The 16,774-nt window shown below is 37.2% G+C and overlaps 1 protein-coding gene across 2 annotated transcripts; it reads left to right on the forward strand.

Annotated features, from left to right (window-relative positions):
- The first annotated feature begins 1,114 nt into the window (after positions 1 to 1,114).
- LOC103025983 (uncharacterized) lies at positions 1,115 to 16,765 on the forward strand. Of its 2 annotated transcripts, XM_049485139.1 has the most exons (10): positions 1,115 to 1,437; positions 2,605 to 2,683; positions 9,298 to 10,087; positions 10,190 to 10,243; positions 10,332 to 10,385; positions 10,486 to 10,530; positions 11,151 to 11,207; positions 11,318 to 11,401; positions 13,170 to 13,253; positions 15,540 to 16,765. In XM_049485139.1, exons 2-10 carry the CDS (start codon positions 2,606 to 2,608, stop codon positions 16,553 to 16,555), a joined length of 2,262 nt encoding a protein of 753 aa, XP_049341096.1. In that variant the 5' UTR covers positions 1,115 to 1,437; position 2,605; the 3' UTR covers positions 16,556 to 16,765. The 2 variants fall into 2 exon arrangements, with proteins under 2 accessions (XP_049341096.1, XP_049341097.1); XM_049485140.1 differs by lacking the exon at positions 11,318 to 11,401 and having other exon boundaries at positions 1,115 to 2,683.
- Positions 16,766 to 16,774: the final 9 nt, after the last annotated feature.

Here is a 16,774-nt window from a genome sequence, read left to right on the forward strand (position 1 = left end):
AGGTAGCATTCATATTGAGCTCTGTTCTGGTGAGTAAGTGAGTATAGAGTGATGATCTGGTTGTTCACTAGACAAAGCTTCAGCATGGCAGCAGGGCTTTTTTAAAGCAGCTGTCCCTACGATTGTTCTCTTACATGGAAAGCCGTAGCATTCCTGAGTTGGGAGGAGACAGAATATTCTAATTTCTAAATATTATCACTGTACTAAGCAGCCATCACTGCAACAACTCATATTTTCATTCTATAAACTGAGTTGTCTGGTAGGATTGTTGGCTGTAACTGTTTTTTTATTTCCACAATTGAACAATGTATGTTATTAAAAGACTATTCTTAGTGTAATAGCTACTAAAACATGAGGAAAAAGAGCAGAAACTAATGCTGTGTGTTGTGGCACCAAGTTACCTATGCTGTATAATTTGTAACAGGGCCTCTTCAGTGTGTTTGAACATTCCTGTGATAGTGCTATGATATATACACCAGCATTTGTACAACATGTGCTCAATACGTTCTTGTTTAAGCTCTTTCCATTAACAGATACAGAATAATCATGAATAAAGCTTAAAAATGTATTTTTAAAAATATTACTCACTATAACAGTTTATTTATTACAAAGATGAAACATTCTGACTCCTTCATTAAACTGGTACAATAATATGGGAACAAATTCTATATTTCACTTATACTACACTAGAAAAATTAAGTACGTTTGTGACCATCTGCTTAAACGTTTTATTATCTATAATCTCTGTTAGTTGCACTGCCCACCTTTTTAGAATAGCACTTTACACATTTATTTGAACAGTAACTGACTACAGATATAAACAGTTAATGTTAGGCTTTAATGAACTGTACAATCAGTACAGTTACAAATAAAAAAAAATAAATAGGAAAATTATTTTAGTCTGTACTGGATTTTTAGTTTATATGATTTTTCTGTATTTGTCAGCATCTAGTTAACAGCTAAAGCTAGAGTGTAGATGTAGAAATTAAAGCATGAAGACATATAGTAATTTGCATATATTATTTTTATTTTCTCATGAACCCTTGAGTATCATGGAAGTTGCAGACGGAGATGAAGATTGTTTGTTTAAATACATTCAAAAAGCAACTACGGAGCCCCGGAGGGGCCGTGGATAAAAAAAATAATTAAATCGTGCTCACGATTTGCTATTCGTGCTCACGTTTTCTTTAAATCGTGCTCACGTTTTGCTATTCGTGCTCACGTTTTCTCTAAATCGTGCTCACGTTTTGCTATTCGTGCTCACGTTTTATTTAAATCGTGCTCACGATTTACTTTAATTCGAGTGAACGATTTTTCAGTTCGTGCTCACGATTTGAAAGCATGCAAAAATAAAAAAGTTCCCCCAGCCTTTTTTTTCCAGTTCATTCGCAACACAGGCGTTGTTCTCTCCAGACCGGGCAACATACAATGATGAAAGTAAGTTAAAGACGTTTATTTTATCAAATGCTTTGAAGCACGCCTGCTCATATTTTATGTTTATGCTGTGCTGAGTGTTTTGTGACCAACTGGCGTCCGCTCGTGGTTTGAGAAGGTTCAAGCTCGAGCCGAGCCGAGCCCCACATCAGGTAGCGTTTGCTAGAAACTTGTGGCTAGCCAGAAGCCAAATGCTTCCAATTGTGAATTTCATTAGCTAGCTAGCGAATATATAATTCCTATTTGTCCACAAAGACGGTTAGCGTTCAAGTTAACCCTAATTTCAAGGTAAGTTCTGTATTTTGACGCTTAACTATCCACTTTTGCTAACTGGTTTAGATGGTCTATGTAGTTAAAAAGCTGGCCAGCCAGGTAAAAACATACCCTATACTGGCAAGCTAGCTGGTTACCCATTTCATCAGCATGTTTTATTTAAATTTGATAATACTTGACCATGCCGGGCATAAATCTTACAGTATTAACTTTCTTTATTCGATTAAATGTCATATTTTGGGTTAATTATTTTCATATATCTGAAATACAGAATAGAAAATATTCATGTTTTATATTGTTTTAATAAACAAGTTTTCACCCCTATTAATTGCAAATGTTTTGGGACGCAGGCTTTTATTTCAAAGAAGGACACAAGGAGCCTGAGGCAGGAAAGCAACAATGTGAAGTTTAGTAATTTAGCATTCCATTTTATTGGTAGAAAATGCTAACAGCTAATGACAACACAGCTAAAAACTATTACTGGCAGTACTAGGACAGGTATACAAAGACCTTCAAAACTACACTGCCATCTATGTGAGACAGTGTAGACAACAGCATATCAAGTCAGCATTTCTTGCTGACTTCTAACCAGCTTTTTTTCTTTTTTTACCAACGTTTTTCTTCCAGATATTCACAAACATATAAAACTGCACTTCTCTTAAATTATTTGTAAAATACTGTTTGTTGAAAAATCTGTTTTTTGCTGACACCTAAAAAAAAGTATGGCAATACCAGCTTTCTTTAAAAAAATTACAAAATGTGCAGAAAAGTGTGCTTCCTGTAATCTTTCAATGAATGTTGTGTGCAAACAGTTACTGAAACCATATCAGTATCAGTAAACAATGGTAATGTATTGGATATTTTATTTTGGCAGTAACAGTCTACTTGTGTTTATAGAATGGATGAAGAACTGAAGAGCTTCTTAAGAAAAAGAAACATTGAAGAGGAATGCATACAACAACTTGAGAAAGAAAAGGTCAGTAGTTTCAAAGTAAATACCATTTCTCTTTTGTACCCCCTTTGTTTTTCAAAGGAACCCTCTCCCTAAGAATTGGGACAACTATTTAACCCTCCTGTTATGTGAATTTCTCAGGAACAGCAATGGTGTTCCCAGCTCAGTTTAACCCGGTGCATGTTCAATTATCCAAAAGAAACAAACAAAAAAAAAATCCTAACAAGCAGTGTGAATGTTTTATTAATAACTCCATTACTAATTATTCTATCAATATTTAGTGCAATGGTGTTCCTTACCTCTGTATATTCACTTATTTATCATTTAAAAATATATGTTCAAACTTTTTAATGTTTCACTACTTTATTACTTTTGAGTGACCAATATATAAAGCACAATAGTTTTACACAACACTGCAATTTTGCAGGGGGTGGTTTCAAATGTTTGAGATTAACCATTTCCATATTATATGTTGATTACACTAATTAAGACAAGCAGAAGAAGATTCATACTGAAAATACTTTTAACTGCTTTTCCTAGATATTCTGGGTCAATCTGACCCAGAACAAAACAGGAGGGTTAAGAACCTGTAGGCGACCCTGCCGGGCTGATGTGATAGCAGTGGAGTTTAGTGACCTAACTACAGGGCTTTAGTTCATATCCTAAATTTAGTGCATATCTTTAAAAGGAGGATCAGGTAATGCAGCAGTTAAATTAGTATTGTCCTACCCTTAATTCGTCTGTGATGGGGAGCTAAGCTTTTTTGTTGCACTATATAAGGTGAAATGGGATGTTTAGCTAGCTACCTACCTACCAAGACGTGCTACTAGCGATTTCTTTATGTTTGTTATGAACAGTGTTGGGAATAACGGCGTTATAAGTAACGGCGTTAGGTAACGACGTCATTTTGTCAGTAACGGAATAAAATAATTAATTACTTTTCCTGTCGTTACAACGCCGTTGACGTTACTGTGATTAAAAGCGGTGAGTTATTATATATTGATATACTAACAGTAATCCGAGCGGACCCCTGCCCAAGCTAGTGAGGAGTAACAGGTGTTTCACCAAGAACTGTGACCTATAGAGATCTGTGACTCCAGGTCTAAACATGTAACAGTTCTCGGTGTAACACCCGTTTAACTTAACCTCTTAACACGCCCTGGCCGCTGGCGGGCCAGAAAAATATCATAATTAATATCTGTCTGTGTTTATGAATAATTATAGGCTCAATATATCAATGACAGCCTGCTGACTCTCAGGATTACGGAGCTGCAACCCGTTTTACTGTCGGATGTACGGTTCCTGAATTAGAGCTGAATTAGAGCTGTTAGACGGTTCGGTCTGTGAACACGCTCTTTGATCCGCCTGGGGTTACTACAGGACACCCCTCACACACAAACAGAGCATATCAGCGCGTACCTCAGAGTCCGGGCTTCAGAACCCCTCCAAACATCACAACATCCATCAGTCCAGTCTCCAGTAATCCTCATATCCGAGCAGTGCTTTTAGAAAAGAAATATTATAAACTTTAACGGTTTATTTTAGGAGTTTCGCTTTGTTCTAGAACGATAAACATGGGCTTCAGCCAGAGAAAAAAAGGTCTGGGCTCAGCCAATCAGGTGGCGAGTTATGCGGGACAGAGGTGGTAGCCAATCAGTGTTTTTACACGTGTGCCGAAGCACACCAGTGACACTCTCTGTAACTGTTTACTTTTGCTTTATTTATTTTTTAATACAATTTTTTTTTTTTAAAGGATTTTATTCTGCTCTGTTCTGATGTGCAATAAATATAAAAAAGTTATGTACAAACACCTTTCTGATCTACTTATTTCAACTGACTGTAAAAATGCTTTTTCACTTTTTTTTACTGTAACGCAAATAGTTACTTTCCCTGGTAACGAGTTACTTTTATTATAGAGTAATTCAGTTACTAACTCAGTTACTTTTTTTAACAAGTAGTGAGTAACTATAACTAATTACTTTTTTAAAGTAAGGTTCCCAACACTGGTTTTGAATAAAATGGCCATAAACATTGAAGCTACACATTTTCAGAGGTCAGTAATAGGTTGACCGCGGCCCGGGTCAGAACCCAGACGTTGTCCAATGCAGACCCAAACCGATAAAGTACAGACAAGGATTTCATTCTGACCGTGTTCATTTAAAGCGGCGGAACTTTTATTGTCTTTACGGTTTACGTGCTTTGCAGCGCAGTAAACTCACATACTAATCATGTGTGTTGTAAGATCACCAAACGCTCTCCTCAGCCAATCAGGGGTCCGTTTCCCAAAAGCGTTGCTAAGTACGTTAGCAACTTACATAGTCTGGACGATGCAGCTGCGACGCAGGTGTTTCCCAAAAGCTTAACTGGAACTATGGAGGTAACCACGTTAGTAATTTACATAGTGCGACCCAAGTTCCAGCGAATGTTCGCAACTATCCTGGTTCAGCTGCGTCGTTCCAACTACAGCTCTAGACCTGTCGTTAGGAGTTTAGTTCCTGGTGATTAGAGCAGACGATGGACGGTAGGAGTCAAAATGCTGATAAATCACATTAATATTGCTGCACGAGGATTTAAGATGTCAAGTGTACCTAATAATTTTTTTAATGTTTATGTTTATTACATTTATTGAGCCACTTCACTTTTACCCATGTGCGCCCAGGGAAAATAATCAAATTTAGTACTCAAATGTATTTTGAAAATGTAAGATAAAGCCCATTTTTAATGTATGTCTTTAACATTTAGCTTTATTTGGCAAACATGAATTCAGTGTAGTGAACAAAGTGCATTGAAGTGCTCTTTAGCTAAAATGTATTGTACAGTCTTGGAAAGATGTATGTCAATTATTCAAGCAGGCATCTCTTGAGTAAAGATAACTTGTGCTGTGAACGTTTATGAATTTTATGTATTTTTTTAAGCAATGTGCTATGTGCACTCTCTGAATAAGGGTACCAAACTGTCACTGGGATGATACTCTAAAATGGCTTTAACGTAAACACCTGTACCTTAAGGACCTTTGAGGGTATATTTACATTGTTTGTAACCAGGAAACAAATGTATCCATACAGTAGGCAAAAATGTGTCTTTTAATAATATATTCATAACAAGAAAAAACTAAGTAAAATGTGTCTTAAAATAAAAGTGAAAAATATAGAGACATGTAATAAGCAGGTGTTTTGAATTAGCTAATTACTCCTCTGGAGGTAACAGGGCCAGGCAGAGTGTGAATAAAGAAAATGTATCATTTACCCATTACAACATGTGAGTCTCTAGACCTAAACAAATGATATCTTTGTTAAATAATATATATCACAGGAATTAAGTAGAAATATGTATGCCACGACTGTGATTCGAACTAGGCTTCCATCCGGTGTTCTGACGAGTTTTGCTACCCTGTCAAACCGTGCTACCCTTGTGCATATTTAAACTTAAAATTGCTAGAAAAAGCCCCATATTTAAACATGCTTTCGGTAGGATATTTGAACAGCCTGAATCAAAACATCAGGAGACAGTTTAGAGTTATTAGGGGGGATTATAACCCGTATATATTTTCATTGCTCACTTATTATTACGTTAATTATTATCAGCTGTCATTTACGCAGTTCTAATACTGAGACAAATAATGGCAAGGGGTTTTTGGTTGTTTAATGCACCCAAGAAGAACAGAATTACCATAAAAAAATAATAAATAAATAAAAAATGTGTTGAGTAGCACATCTCGATGGGTTGCACAATTCGACAGAACACCGCCCGCTCCACCGTCGTAGGTGCTCTGCTGAACCACTGAGTAACACACATTTCTCAGGTCTCATATTAATAAAACTCATTCAGAATGGTGATGTGTATATTTTATTTAAAAAAAATTGCAATAGCAAATATGTGTATGTTTTTTTAAGTAACACTGTCTGTTACAAATAATAATTAATATATAATTATTGTGTAGATTTTACTTGCAGTTCATTGTTATTTTATTAATTGTATTGTTGTCCGTTTATGTTGTGGGCATAATTACAATATAAATAGCCTAAATGATACATTAGTAACATATTTGTGGCATAACATTTTAAAGATTGTGAGTTTTGCCTGTTTCCTGCTGGGAAAGTATGGTCGAACATGTCTGTTAACACCTTAGTTAAGACCACGGTGGTTCAAACCAACATAGTTCAGACTGTGGTACCAACAAAGTACGATGGTTTCGTACTTCAGATCTTAGTTAGTTTAACGATGCATCGTGCCACGTTAGTTCAATGCTAGGAACACCGGCCGCTGCACCGTCGCAAGTGCTTACTCTGCTGAGCCACTGAGTAAAACAAGTCTCAGGTCTAATATGAATAAGACTCACTCAGTATGGTGATGTATATACATTTTTAATGTAAAAAAATATTGTAATTGCAAATGTGTGTGGTTTTTAAAAGTAACACTGTATGTTACAATTAATAATTATGGCCACTGTCGTTCAAGCCAACATAGTTCAGACTTCTGTTGTACTAACAAAGTACGGTGGTTTCGGGAAACGGTCGTACTTCAGATGTTGGTTAGTTGAACGATGCATCGTACCACGTTAGTTCAATGCTAGGCTCCGTCGTTGTACGGGAAACGCACCCCAGATCTGTGCAGATGCGGGAGAGCGGAGCACACTCTACTAGTACACAGTAAGAAGCTGCAGGAGAATAAAGCGAGAAAGGCTGATTCAGATGGTGCGCACCAGAAAAAGAAATTAAAGTACTATATTTATAAAACATACTAACAGTAATAATATATTTAAAAAAAACAACTGCTGTTTTTAAACAAAGCTGATATTTTGGCCAAGTTCAGCAAACATTTCTCCTTAAATTGTATGATTTATCATTCATGTAATTATCATGACAGGCAGGCATTAATCTAATATAATTAAAATAAAATAGAATAAATATAGCATTTTTAATCAAAGTTGACATCCAGATTTACAGTAATAGACTCGATAAGTTAAATTATTGAGGGTATTTCCATTTATTGTATGATAAGTCGATAATGTAATTATTGTGACAGGCAGTGTTGGGAACGTTACTTAAAAAAAGTAATTAGTTATAGTTTCTCACTACTTGTTAAAAAAAGTAACTGATTTAGTAACTGAATTACTCTATAATAAAAGTAACTCGTTACCAGGGAAAGTAACTATTTGCGTTACTGTTAAAAAAAAAAGAATAAGGATTTAAAAAAAAAAAAACAGTTTTCACAGTCAGTTGAAATGAGTAGATCAGAAAAGTGTTTGTACATAACTTTTTATATTTATTGCACATCAGAGCAGAGCAAAATAAAATCCTTAAAAAAAACAAAATTTTGTATAAAAAAAAAAAATAAAGCAAAAGTAAACAGTTACACTATATAAAGTGCTTTACATCTATTAAATTAAATTATCTTACTCCTGATTCGGCATTTCTGTCTCTTCTCCGTTTGTGTGGAGTGTCACTGGTGTGCTTCGGCACACGTGTAAAAACATTGGCTCTGATTGGCTACCACCTCTGTCCCGCATAACTCGCCACCTGATTGGCCGAGCCCAGACCAATTTTTTTTTTCTCCGGCTGAAGCAGTTTATCGCTGTAGAACAAAGCGAAACTCCTAAAATAAACCGTTAAAGTTTAACGTTATAATATTTTTTCGTATATAATGAGGATTACTGGAGACTGGACTGATGGATGTTCTGATGTTTGGAGGGGTTCTGAAGCCCGGACTCTGAGGTACGCGCTGATATGCTCTGTTTGTGTGTGAGGGGTGTCCTGTAGTAACGCCGGCGGGCCAGGGTGTATTAAGAGGTTAAGTTAAACAGGTGTTACACCGAGAACTGTTACCTGTTTACACCTGGAGTCACAGATCTCTAAAGGTCACAGTTCTTGGTGTAACACCTGTTACTCCTCACTAGCCTGTGCAGGGTTCCGCTCCGATTACTGTTAGTATATCAATATATAGTAACGCACCGCTTTTAATCACCAGTAACGGTAACGACGTTGTAACGACAGGAAAAGTAATTAATTATTTTATCCCGTTACTGACAAAATGACGTCGTTACCTAACGCCGTTACTTATAACGCCGTTATTCCAAACACTGGTGACAGGCCTATTTAAAACAATAAATATTGTTAAAATATACTAAATATAATTTTTTATTTGATTTGTTGATGACATAAAACACTGACATAAGTACTAGGCTTCTTCAGTATACAGGATATAGCTCTGAATCATAACACAAGTTAAAAATGACAACGGTCCAGACTTCGGCCTGACAAAATTTTTTGGAAAACTGGAAGGCACTGAATTCTAATTAAATACCCCTGCATTAGATTATGGTAATATAACAGTTATCCTAAGTAACACTTGCCAATTTCTCCTAGCTCTTTGAAGTGTACCTCAGAAAAATCTCTTTTTGTCGGGCTATATATCCCTTACACTTCACCCTACCCCTTGAGCCTAACAAGAATTGGAACACCCTACCCATTGGGGTGAACGTGCAAAACTGAGGGGTAGGGCAAAGGGGAGAAATGGGACTGGGCCTTAGACAGGCTGTTTGAATGTCACTTTATTGGTTGTCCAGAGTATATTTTACTACTGTGGTCAAGGTCTAAGAGGTATATTGTTGTGTGTGTGTGTTTTTTTTTCTCCTGTAGATCGATACGTCTGTAATCCCTTTGATGGCTGACAAAGACCTTGCAAAATACTTTCCAAAAGCTGGAGACAGAGTGTCTGTTGTTGCATTCTGTCGACAAACAGACACGTCAGTTGACCCCAAACTCAGAAAGGAGTCTATTTTAGCACGGTTGCGACGTAGACTGTCCCCAAGAGATGAAGACACTGGCACTCCATCCAGCAAAAAAAGAAATCTCTGGACGGGTAATAAAAGTGCACAAAAGCAGCAAAGACGAATAGAAGTTGGATGGATGGATTTTGATGCAAAAGATCAAAGATACAAGCAAGTAAAATCAATAAATGGTGGTGGGACAAGACAGCTCACAGTAGACAAAGGGACAACTGTGGAAGAAATTAGAGAACGTGCTGAGAGTTTGTTTTTCCCGAATGGGGTGTCCAAGAAGAAAAAGCTGGCTTCCTTCATCACAGAAATACAATCATCTCAAATTGAGGTCAACAGCTCAGATACTGTCATTCAGTTATATGAGAAAAGTGGAGTAAGGCTGCTGAGACTGTATCTCTGTACAAAAGTAAGGAGAGATACACCCACTGAAGACCCAGAAGACCAACATTCCCAGCCAACCGTTGACCTTACAGGCAGTGAAGATGAACAACAAATTGGTGATGGATGTGAGGAAGATCTTGATCTGGAAGTAATTTTTGGAGCAGGCGAGAATGATGGTGTATCATTAGATGACACCATACCATGTGAAACTCCAGTTGAGCCTCCTACAGTCCCAGAACTCCAGATAATCCTGTCACAGACGTCAGGTGAGTACAGTTGTTATTGGTCATGTTAAATGTCTGTAAATGCACATATCTTGGTGCTCATCAAACATATATCTGATATCATATATCATTATCTACTCACAGAGGGTCCTGTTCCTGTAATACAAGGCCATGAAATAAACCAACCACAGATGCCAAGTGAGTACAGCTGTGAACCATTATTATTTTTTGATGTACTTCAGTTTTGGCGCTAGTATTTATTTTTTTTTTTGTATCTTTATCATAGTGGCCACTGTTCCTGTTATACTAGAACTTGAAGTCTTCCAGTCACAGATGCCAGGTGAGTACAACTGTGGACTATTTGAAAACTATTTTGAAACTTTTTTTTAAAACATTATTTTAATTTTGGTACTAGAATTGTATTATCTCTCTTTTAATAGTGGACCCTGTTCCTATAATGCCAGAACTTGAAGTGAACCAGCCAGGTTAGTACACCTTGTGATTCATCAGAATGTCTCCACATTAAATTTTTATGTTCGTCAGTGCAATATTGCAAATTTGCAGATATTTACAGAAAAATTTCTTGGCTGTTGCCCATAACAAACTGCGAAATTCTGTTGGGAAAAACATTCATGTAGACTAAAATCTTCACTTTTATAAGCTTTCTTCTCAAGTATACTTTTATCTATGACAATTATTCATTTTTTACATACTTAAGGAATTAAAATTATTATTTTGCCATTTAGCAGAAGCAGATTCATCTATTAAACATTACTTTGTATTAGTAGTGAACATTTATATTTGGTCACAACTGTTTTTTGCACAAGGGATTTAATATCCTTTAAATGGTGCTCAAAATAAAACATCTATGCTCAATGGGGAAGAGATTTTTCTGTTTATACCTTGTTTCCTTGATAAGAAAGCATTGATTAATTGGTAGGATTTACAGGTAATTATAGCCCATTCCCTGTAATTGTTTCTTTTGAAGTGTTTTTCAAAAAGCTTAAATGCAGACTACCTTTTTGTCTGTATTTTATTTTATAATAGATGTGCTATTCACACACATGTTGGACTTCTATGTATTCTATAATACATATTTTCGTAGGTGACCATGTTCCTGCAATGTCAGAAGTCACAATGATTCAGGAGCCACAACTGCAAGGTAAAAATGATTGAGTGTTAATATTCTACTGTATGACACAATGACACCCTTGCAGCAATGCAAGCTGTGTTGGTTATTGGAATCTATTTGTATTGGACTGTATTATCTAGATGCTTCAAACACCACAGTGATGAATCTAGTTCATGTGTCTGCAATACCAGATGTCATTAGGATCCAGGAGCCATTGGTGCAAGGTGAATACATTAGCTGTACATTAATATTGCTGTGCAAAATTGGAAGCAATGTGGCTGCTACCAGTGTGCAGGATGGTACATACCTGTGGCGTGCAGTGAATATAGTGGGTACCCCTTCTGTAACCACCCGCCCTGCCCTGCCCTGCCCACGCCCCCATCCCCCCCAACCATTAATGAATACTACAATAACTACATATTCTCTGTCTTGACTGAGTTATATGAACTTAATTCACATAAACAGCCCTCAAATACAGCTACAAACCACAAAAGTATACAATAGACCCTGCAATCAATGCTTAATTTTTGTACAAGTACAGGCGTTCAACAAATATCACTCATTTGTATGCCTACAGGACGCCAGAGCAACCAAAACATTAAGTACACATAAAACTCACCAGTCAGGCAGCCTATTACTTATTTTCACGTTAAAGTGCAGCCTTTAAAAATGCTTTTTAATATAATATGACACAATATCTATCTCATTTCCATGATAGTTAGCTAAATATTTAATTATTCCAGCATGCGCTTTATGACTAATTAATGTACATAGCGTAACCCCTTCATCCAAGCACAGAGAAGGGGTTAGACAGCCATGGCCCCCTGAGTGAAAATCATGAATCTGATTGGTTAGATTGTCCTATGACTTTTACTACACCCTTCTCAAAATCAGGAGAAGGGTCCACACAGGCACCTGAGCAGAAGCCATTTTTAAAAGCATTTTTGATTGGTCAGTACCAATCAGTCAGTCAGATAAGAGTCCTGTAGCAACTGAAAAACTAATGCTTTGAATTATTTGCTGTTTTTTATTTTAGTTAATTTATCAAATAAATGCTTACACTTACAATAATTATATTATATACTTCCTGAAAAAAAATATGTCATTATTTACATGCACTTTTTGTCACCCCTTCTCTGAAGGGTTAGAAGGGCCTCACTGCACACCACTGGTACATACATGATGACAGAAGCTGTGCCCATTTTGGTTGCTATTAGATATTGTTACTAGATATTTGTTACTATGTGCACTATGCAGGTACAGCAATTTAATTAATAGAAAATCAGTTTTCTTCAGGAGTTTAAATTTTAGTTTTGATGGTGGCAGTATGACACATTTAACAACTGTAAAGACTCTCATTTAAAGCTGTTTCATTATTTTTTTTTGTATTAGTTCTGTCAGGCAATTAGAAAAATAATTGACTTAATCACATACTCAGTAATTTACTAGTTTAAATTATTCACATATCACATTTTGCTGTAAAAGAATTTTAAATTGCACAATTAAAAATATTTTTTATCAGAGAAGTAAATTTATGAATGAATAACAGGCATGCACTTATAATTCCACATCTTTTTATTCCAGACATCTTTAAATCACAATTATAACTCCAAATAAGTTATTTATTAACAGTTTCTTCCAATTGCAGTAAAATATTAAATTGAGGTATTTCTGAATTGTACTGAATGATGAAATGATGTCAGAAAAAGGGGTGAGTATTGCCCCCTGTGGAGCCCTTTTACATTGTGCCTCTGTCACAACATAGTGTCCAGAATGGTTAAGGATGCGCTGGGTCAAAGGGCATCAAGAAAGGCCAATAATCAGCATTATTTTGTAGCGTATTTATTTTTCTGTTATTAATTCATTTAAATTAATCTGGTTAACTGACAGCCTTAGTTTTTATCTTGTAATGGTGGAGGGGTACATGAAGGGTATTGTCAAATTGCACTGAGAAATATGGTTATTGAGACCTTTTTTTTTTGCATTATCTAGCTGCTTTGGACACTACAGTGCTGCATCCTGTTCATGTTCTTGGAACTCCAGAACTTACAATGACTGAGCTGCTACATACGCCAGGTGAGTACTGTGAACTTTTTTGTCTTGTATGAAAATGATACTTTAAGGGCTTCCACCACATTCCGAAATGTTTGCGACAGTAGCCTGCTCAAGAACATTCATAAAATTACAAGCATTTCACAATACCCTTTTTACTTTAAAAACAAAGCCAACTATTTACATACACGTTGCAAATAAATAGTTAAAATAAGTAGCAGATATTTAAATTACTGATACTAAAAACAGAAGAAAAAAGCTCTTGAAATTATGTTGCATTTCAAGTCTATAAAGCATATCTTTTTACCTACAGCTTTCAATGGTGAGTTCTATATGGGTTCCCAGTAATGGCAGTAAGGGCAGAGTGATGTGCTGGGTCCAGTAATTTGAGGGAACTGGGCATTTTTATAGATAACATCACCATAGTCCAGCATGGGGAAAGAGGATTTATTTCTGTATAAATAACTCCGCTTCTGTCTAGATTACTGTCAATGTCCGTGGGCCCCTATCCATGAACATACACAAGGAACGTGAGCGGGAAAAAAATCTGGATTTTCATGTGCCCCCTACTCGGGCCCTGGGTAGTCAGGTCCACTATTCCCACACTACCATGCTCATGGTTTTGAGTCCATTCCAGAACATTTTCACCATGATGCAAACGCAAATATTGATGATCAGTTGACATGAATGGGTTACTATGTCAAAACTAAATACACTGCTCAAAAAAAAAGGGAACACTTAAATAACACATCCTAGATCTGAATGAATGAAATATTCTCATTGAATACTTTGTTCTGTACAAAGTTGAATGTGCTGACAACAAAATCACACAAAAATCATCTATGGAAATCATATTTATTAACAAATAAAGGCCTGGATTTGGAGTCACACACAAAATAAAAGTGGAAAAACACACTACAGGCTGATCCAATTTCCCTAAAATGCCTGGGCATGCTCCTGATGAGGCGGCGGATGATCTCCTGACCTGGACTAAAGCATCTGCCAACTCCTGGACAGTCTGTGGTGCAGTGCTACGTTGTTGGATGTAACGAGACATGATGTCCCAGATGTGCTGGATTGGATTCAGGTCTAGGGAACGGGCGGGGCCACACTGACACACTTCAGCCACATGAGGTCTAGCATTGTCCTGCATTAGGAGGAACCCAGGACCCACTGCACCAGCATATGGTCTCACAATGGGTCTGATGATCTCATCAGGATACCTCTGGAGATCACATAGAGGGCTGTGCGGCCCTCCAAAGAAATGCCACCCCACACCATTACTGACCCACTGCCAAACCGGTCATGCTGAAGGATGTTGCAGGCAGCAGACCGCTCTCCACGGCGTCTCCAGACTCTGTCACGTCTGTCATGTGCTCAGTGTGAACCTGCTCTCATCTGTGAAGAGCACAGGCCGCCAATTGCATATTTGTCAATCCTGGTGTTCTCTGGAAAATGCCAATCGCCCTGCACAGTGTTGGGTTGTGAGCATAACCTCCATCTGTGCACGTCCACCCTCATGGAGTTGGTTTCTAACTGTTTGTGCAGATACATGCACATTTGTGTAGCTTGCTATGCGGACAGTTTGATTTCACAGGAGTTTGATTTACTTGGAGTTATACTGTGTTGCTTAAGTGTTCCCTTTATCTTTTTTCAGTGTATTTTTAGTATGGTCAGATTGATTCTATCATTCTAATGTTTAAGCCTGGATGAAAAACAGTTGAATATATAAAGATGCCATTAATAGAAACAGTATGTTTTTATGTGAAACGAAAAGGCAGCAACCTGTATCGTTTAAGTAATCCTTAGTAAGTTGCATATGTGCCTAGAGAGCTCTTAAATCACTAATGAGATGAAGGACTATGTTAGGGTTTCAGCAAACACTTGTAATGTTAAGAATGTTCTTAAGTACAAGGTTATGAAATGTTATGAAGTATTATGAGTGATTTGGGAAACCCATCTCTGCTTTGTTACTTGTGATGTTAAAATCTGAAAAGTAGCAGAACTATCCATTTCAACAGAGTATATATACAGTGGATAGACCACAATAAAGTATGATAAAAGTAGATTGTTTGGGTAATAGGAAACATGGTCACAAAATATTTATAAAAAGAATGAAGCAGGGACAGTTGTCCATTCTTTTAAATTAAAGCAAGTGACCATTAAAGGATAATTTAAACACAAGAACAAAAAGACATTCTGTGGAAGAAACATGTATACAAGTACATTGTAAACACATCATGGGTTAACCCTATAGTGCCTCTGTGTGTAAAATTTAGTCAAACCCAGCCTTGTCTTTTCTTTACTCAGAACAACTGGTACCTGATTATCCTGAACCTGCAGCTGAAACCCTAATCATTCGTCGAGGACATTGTCTCCTTGACCTGATTAATGCTTTCAAAAATCCAGCCATTCTACACTCCAAGGTCTCCATTAAGATGCGTCTTCCAAATGGAAAACTTGAAGAAGGGGAAGGAAGTGGTGTTTTAAGGGATTGCTTAACAGAATTTTGGACAGAATTTTATGAGAGATGCACTTTGGGCATGGATGTGAAAGTTCCCCTTATTAGGCATGACTATCAGTGTGACGAGTGGCAGGCAATTGGCAGAATTTTTGTAGTAGGATGGTTTCAAGCACGCTACTTCCCTGTACAACTGGCCGCTCCATTCCTAGAAGTAGTTCTGTATGGCACAAGTGCAAGTAGCCTAAAGGATGCATTTTTGCAGTATGTCTCTGCACAAGAAAGAGAGATCCTTCTCAATGCTTTAAAAGACTTTGAGTCTGTCGAAAATGATGCTTTGTTAGATGCCCTTGAGGCCCATGAGTGTCACCAGGTTCCTACCAAAGAAAATTTGGTCCCACTGCTATCACAAATGGGACACAAGGCCCTTATACAGGCACCAATGTACATTATTGAGTGTTGGCGTCCAATTGTAGAAGAGCTAGCAAATGATGTTCCACCAGATGCTCTGGACGGTATCCTAAAGAAGAAAATTCCAACAGGAAAGGCAGTGAAGGATCTCCTTTTCTTCCCAGAAGAAATGAATGCATCCCAATCATTAGTAGCCCGATATCTAAAGAGATACATAAGTGAACTTGATTTGCATACACTTCAACTATTCCTCCGTTTTTGTACTGGTTCCAATTTGATTGATGGGCCGATTACTGTGGAGTTTATTGAGACATCCGACTTCCAAAGAAGACCACAGTCGCACACATGTGCCAAGATATTAAAGTTGCCAATAGGATACCAAAATTATCCTGACCTTCGCAGTGATTTTAATAGCATACTCTCAAGCTCTGTGTGGGTTATGGACATTGTTTAGATCAGGTTCCATGTAGATACACAACACCACCAATAAAATGTGTAGGGCAGAGGGTTTCCCAGGACCAGGATTAATCACAAAGTGCCGGGTTACAGATTCCCACAAATGGTCCTAGAAATTGTACCCATATGGTTTACCATATTGAATCACTCTGTAGCCTTGCGATTTGTAAATAATCCCCTCTGCCCTGCATATTTTATTGGTGTCCCTACTCACGTA

Source organism: Astyanax mexicanus, chromosome 11 (assembly GCF_023375975.1).
Source record: "Astyanax mexicanus isolate ESR-SI-001 chromosome 11, AstMex3_surface, whole genome shotgun sequence".
NCBI lineage: Eukaryota > Metazoa > Chordata > Actinopteri > Characiformes > Acestrorhamphidae > Astyanax > Astyanax mexicanus.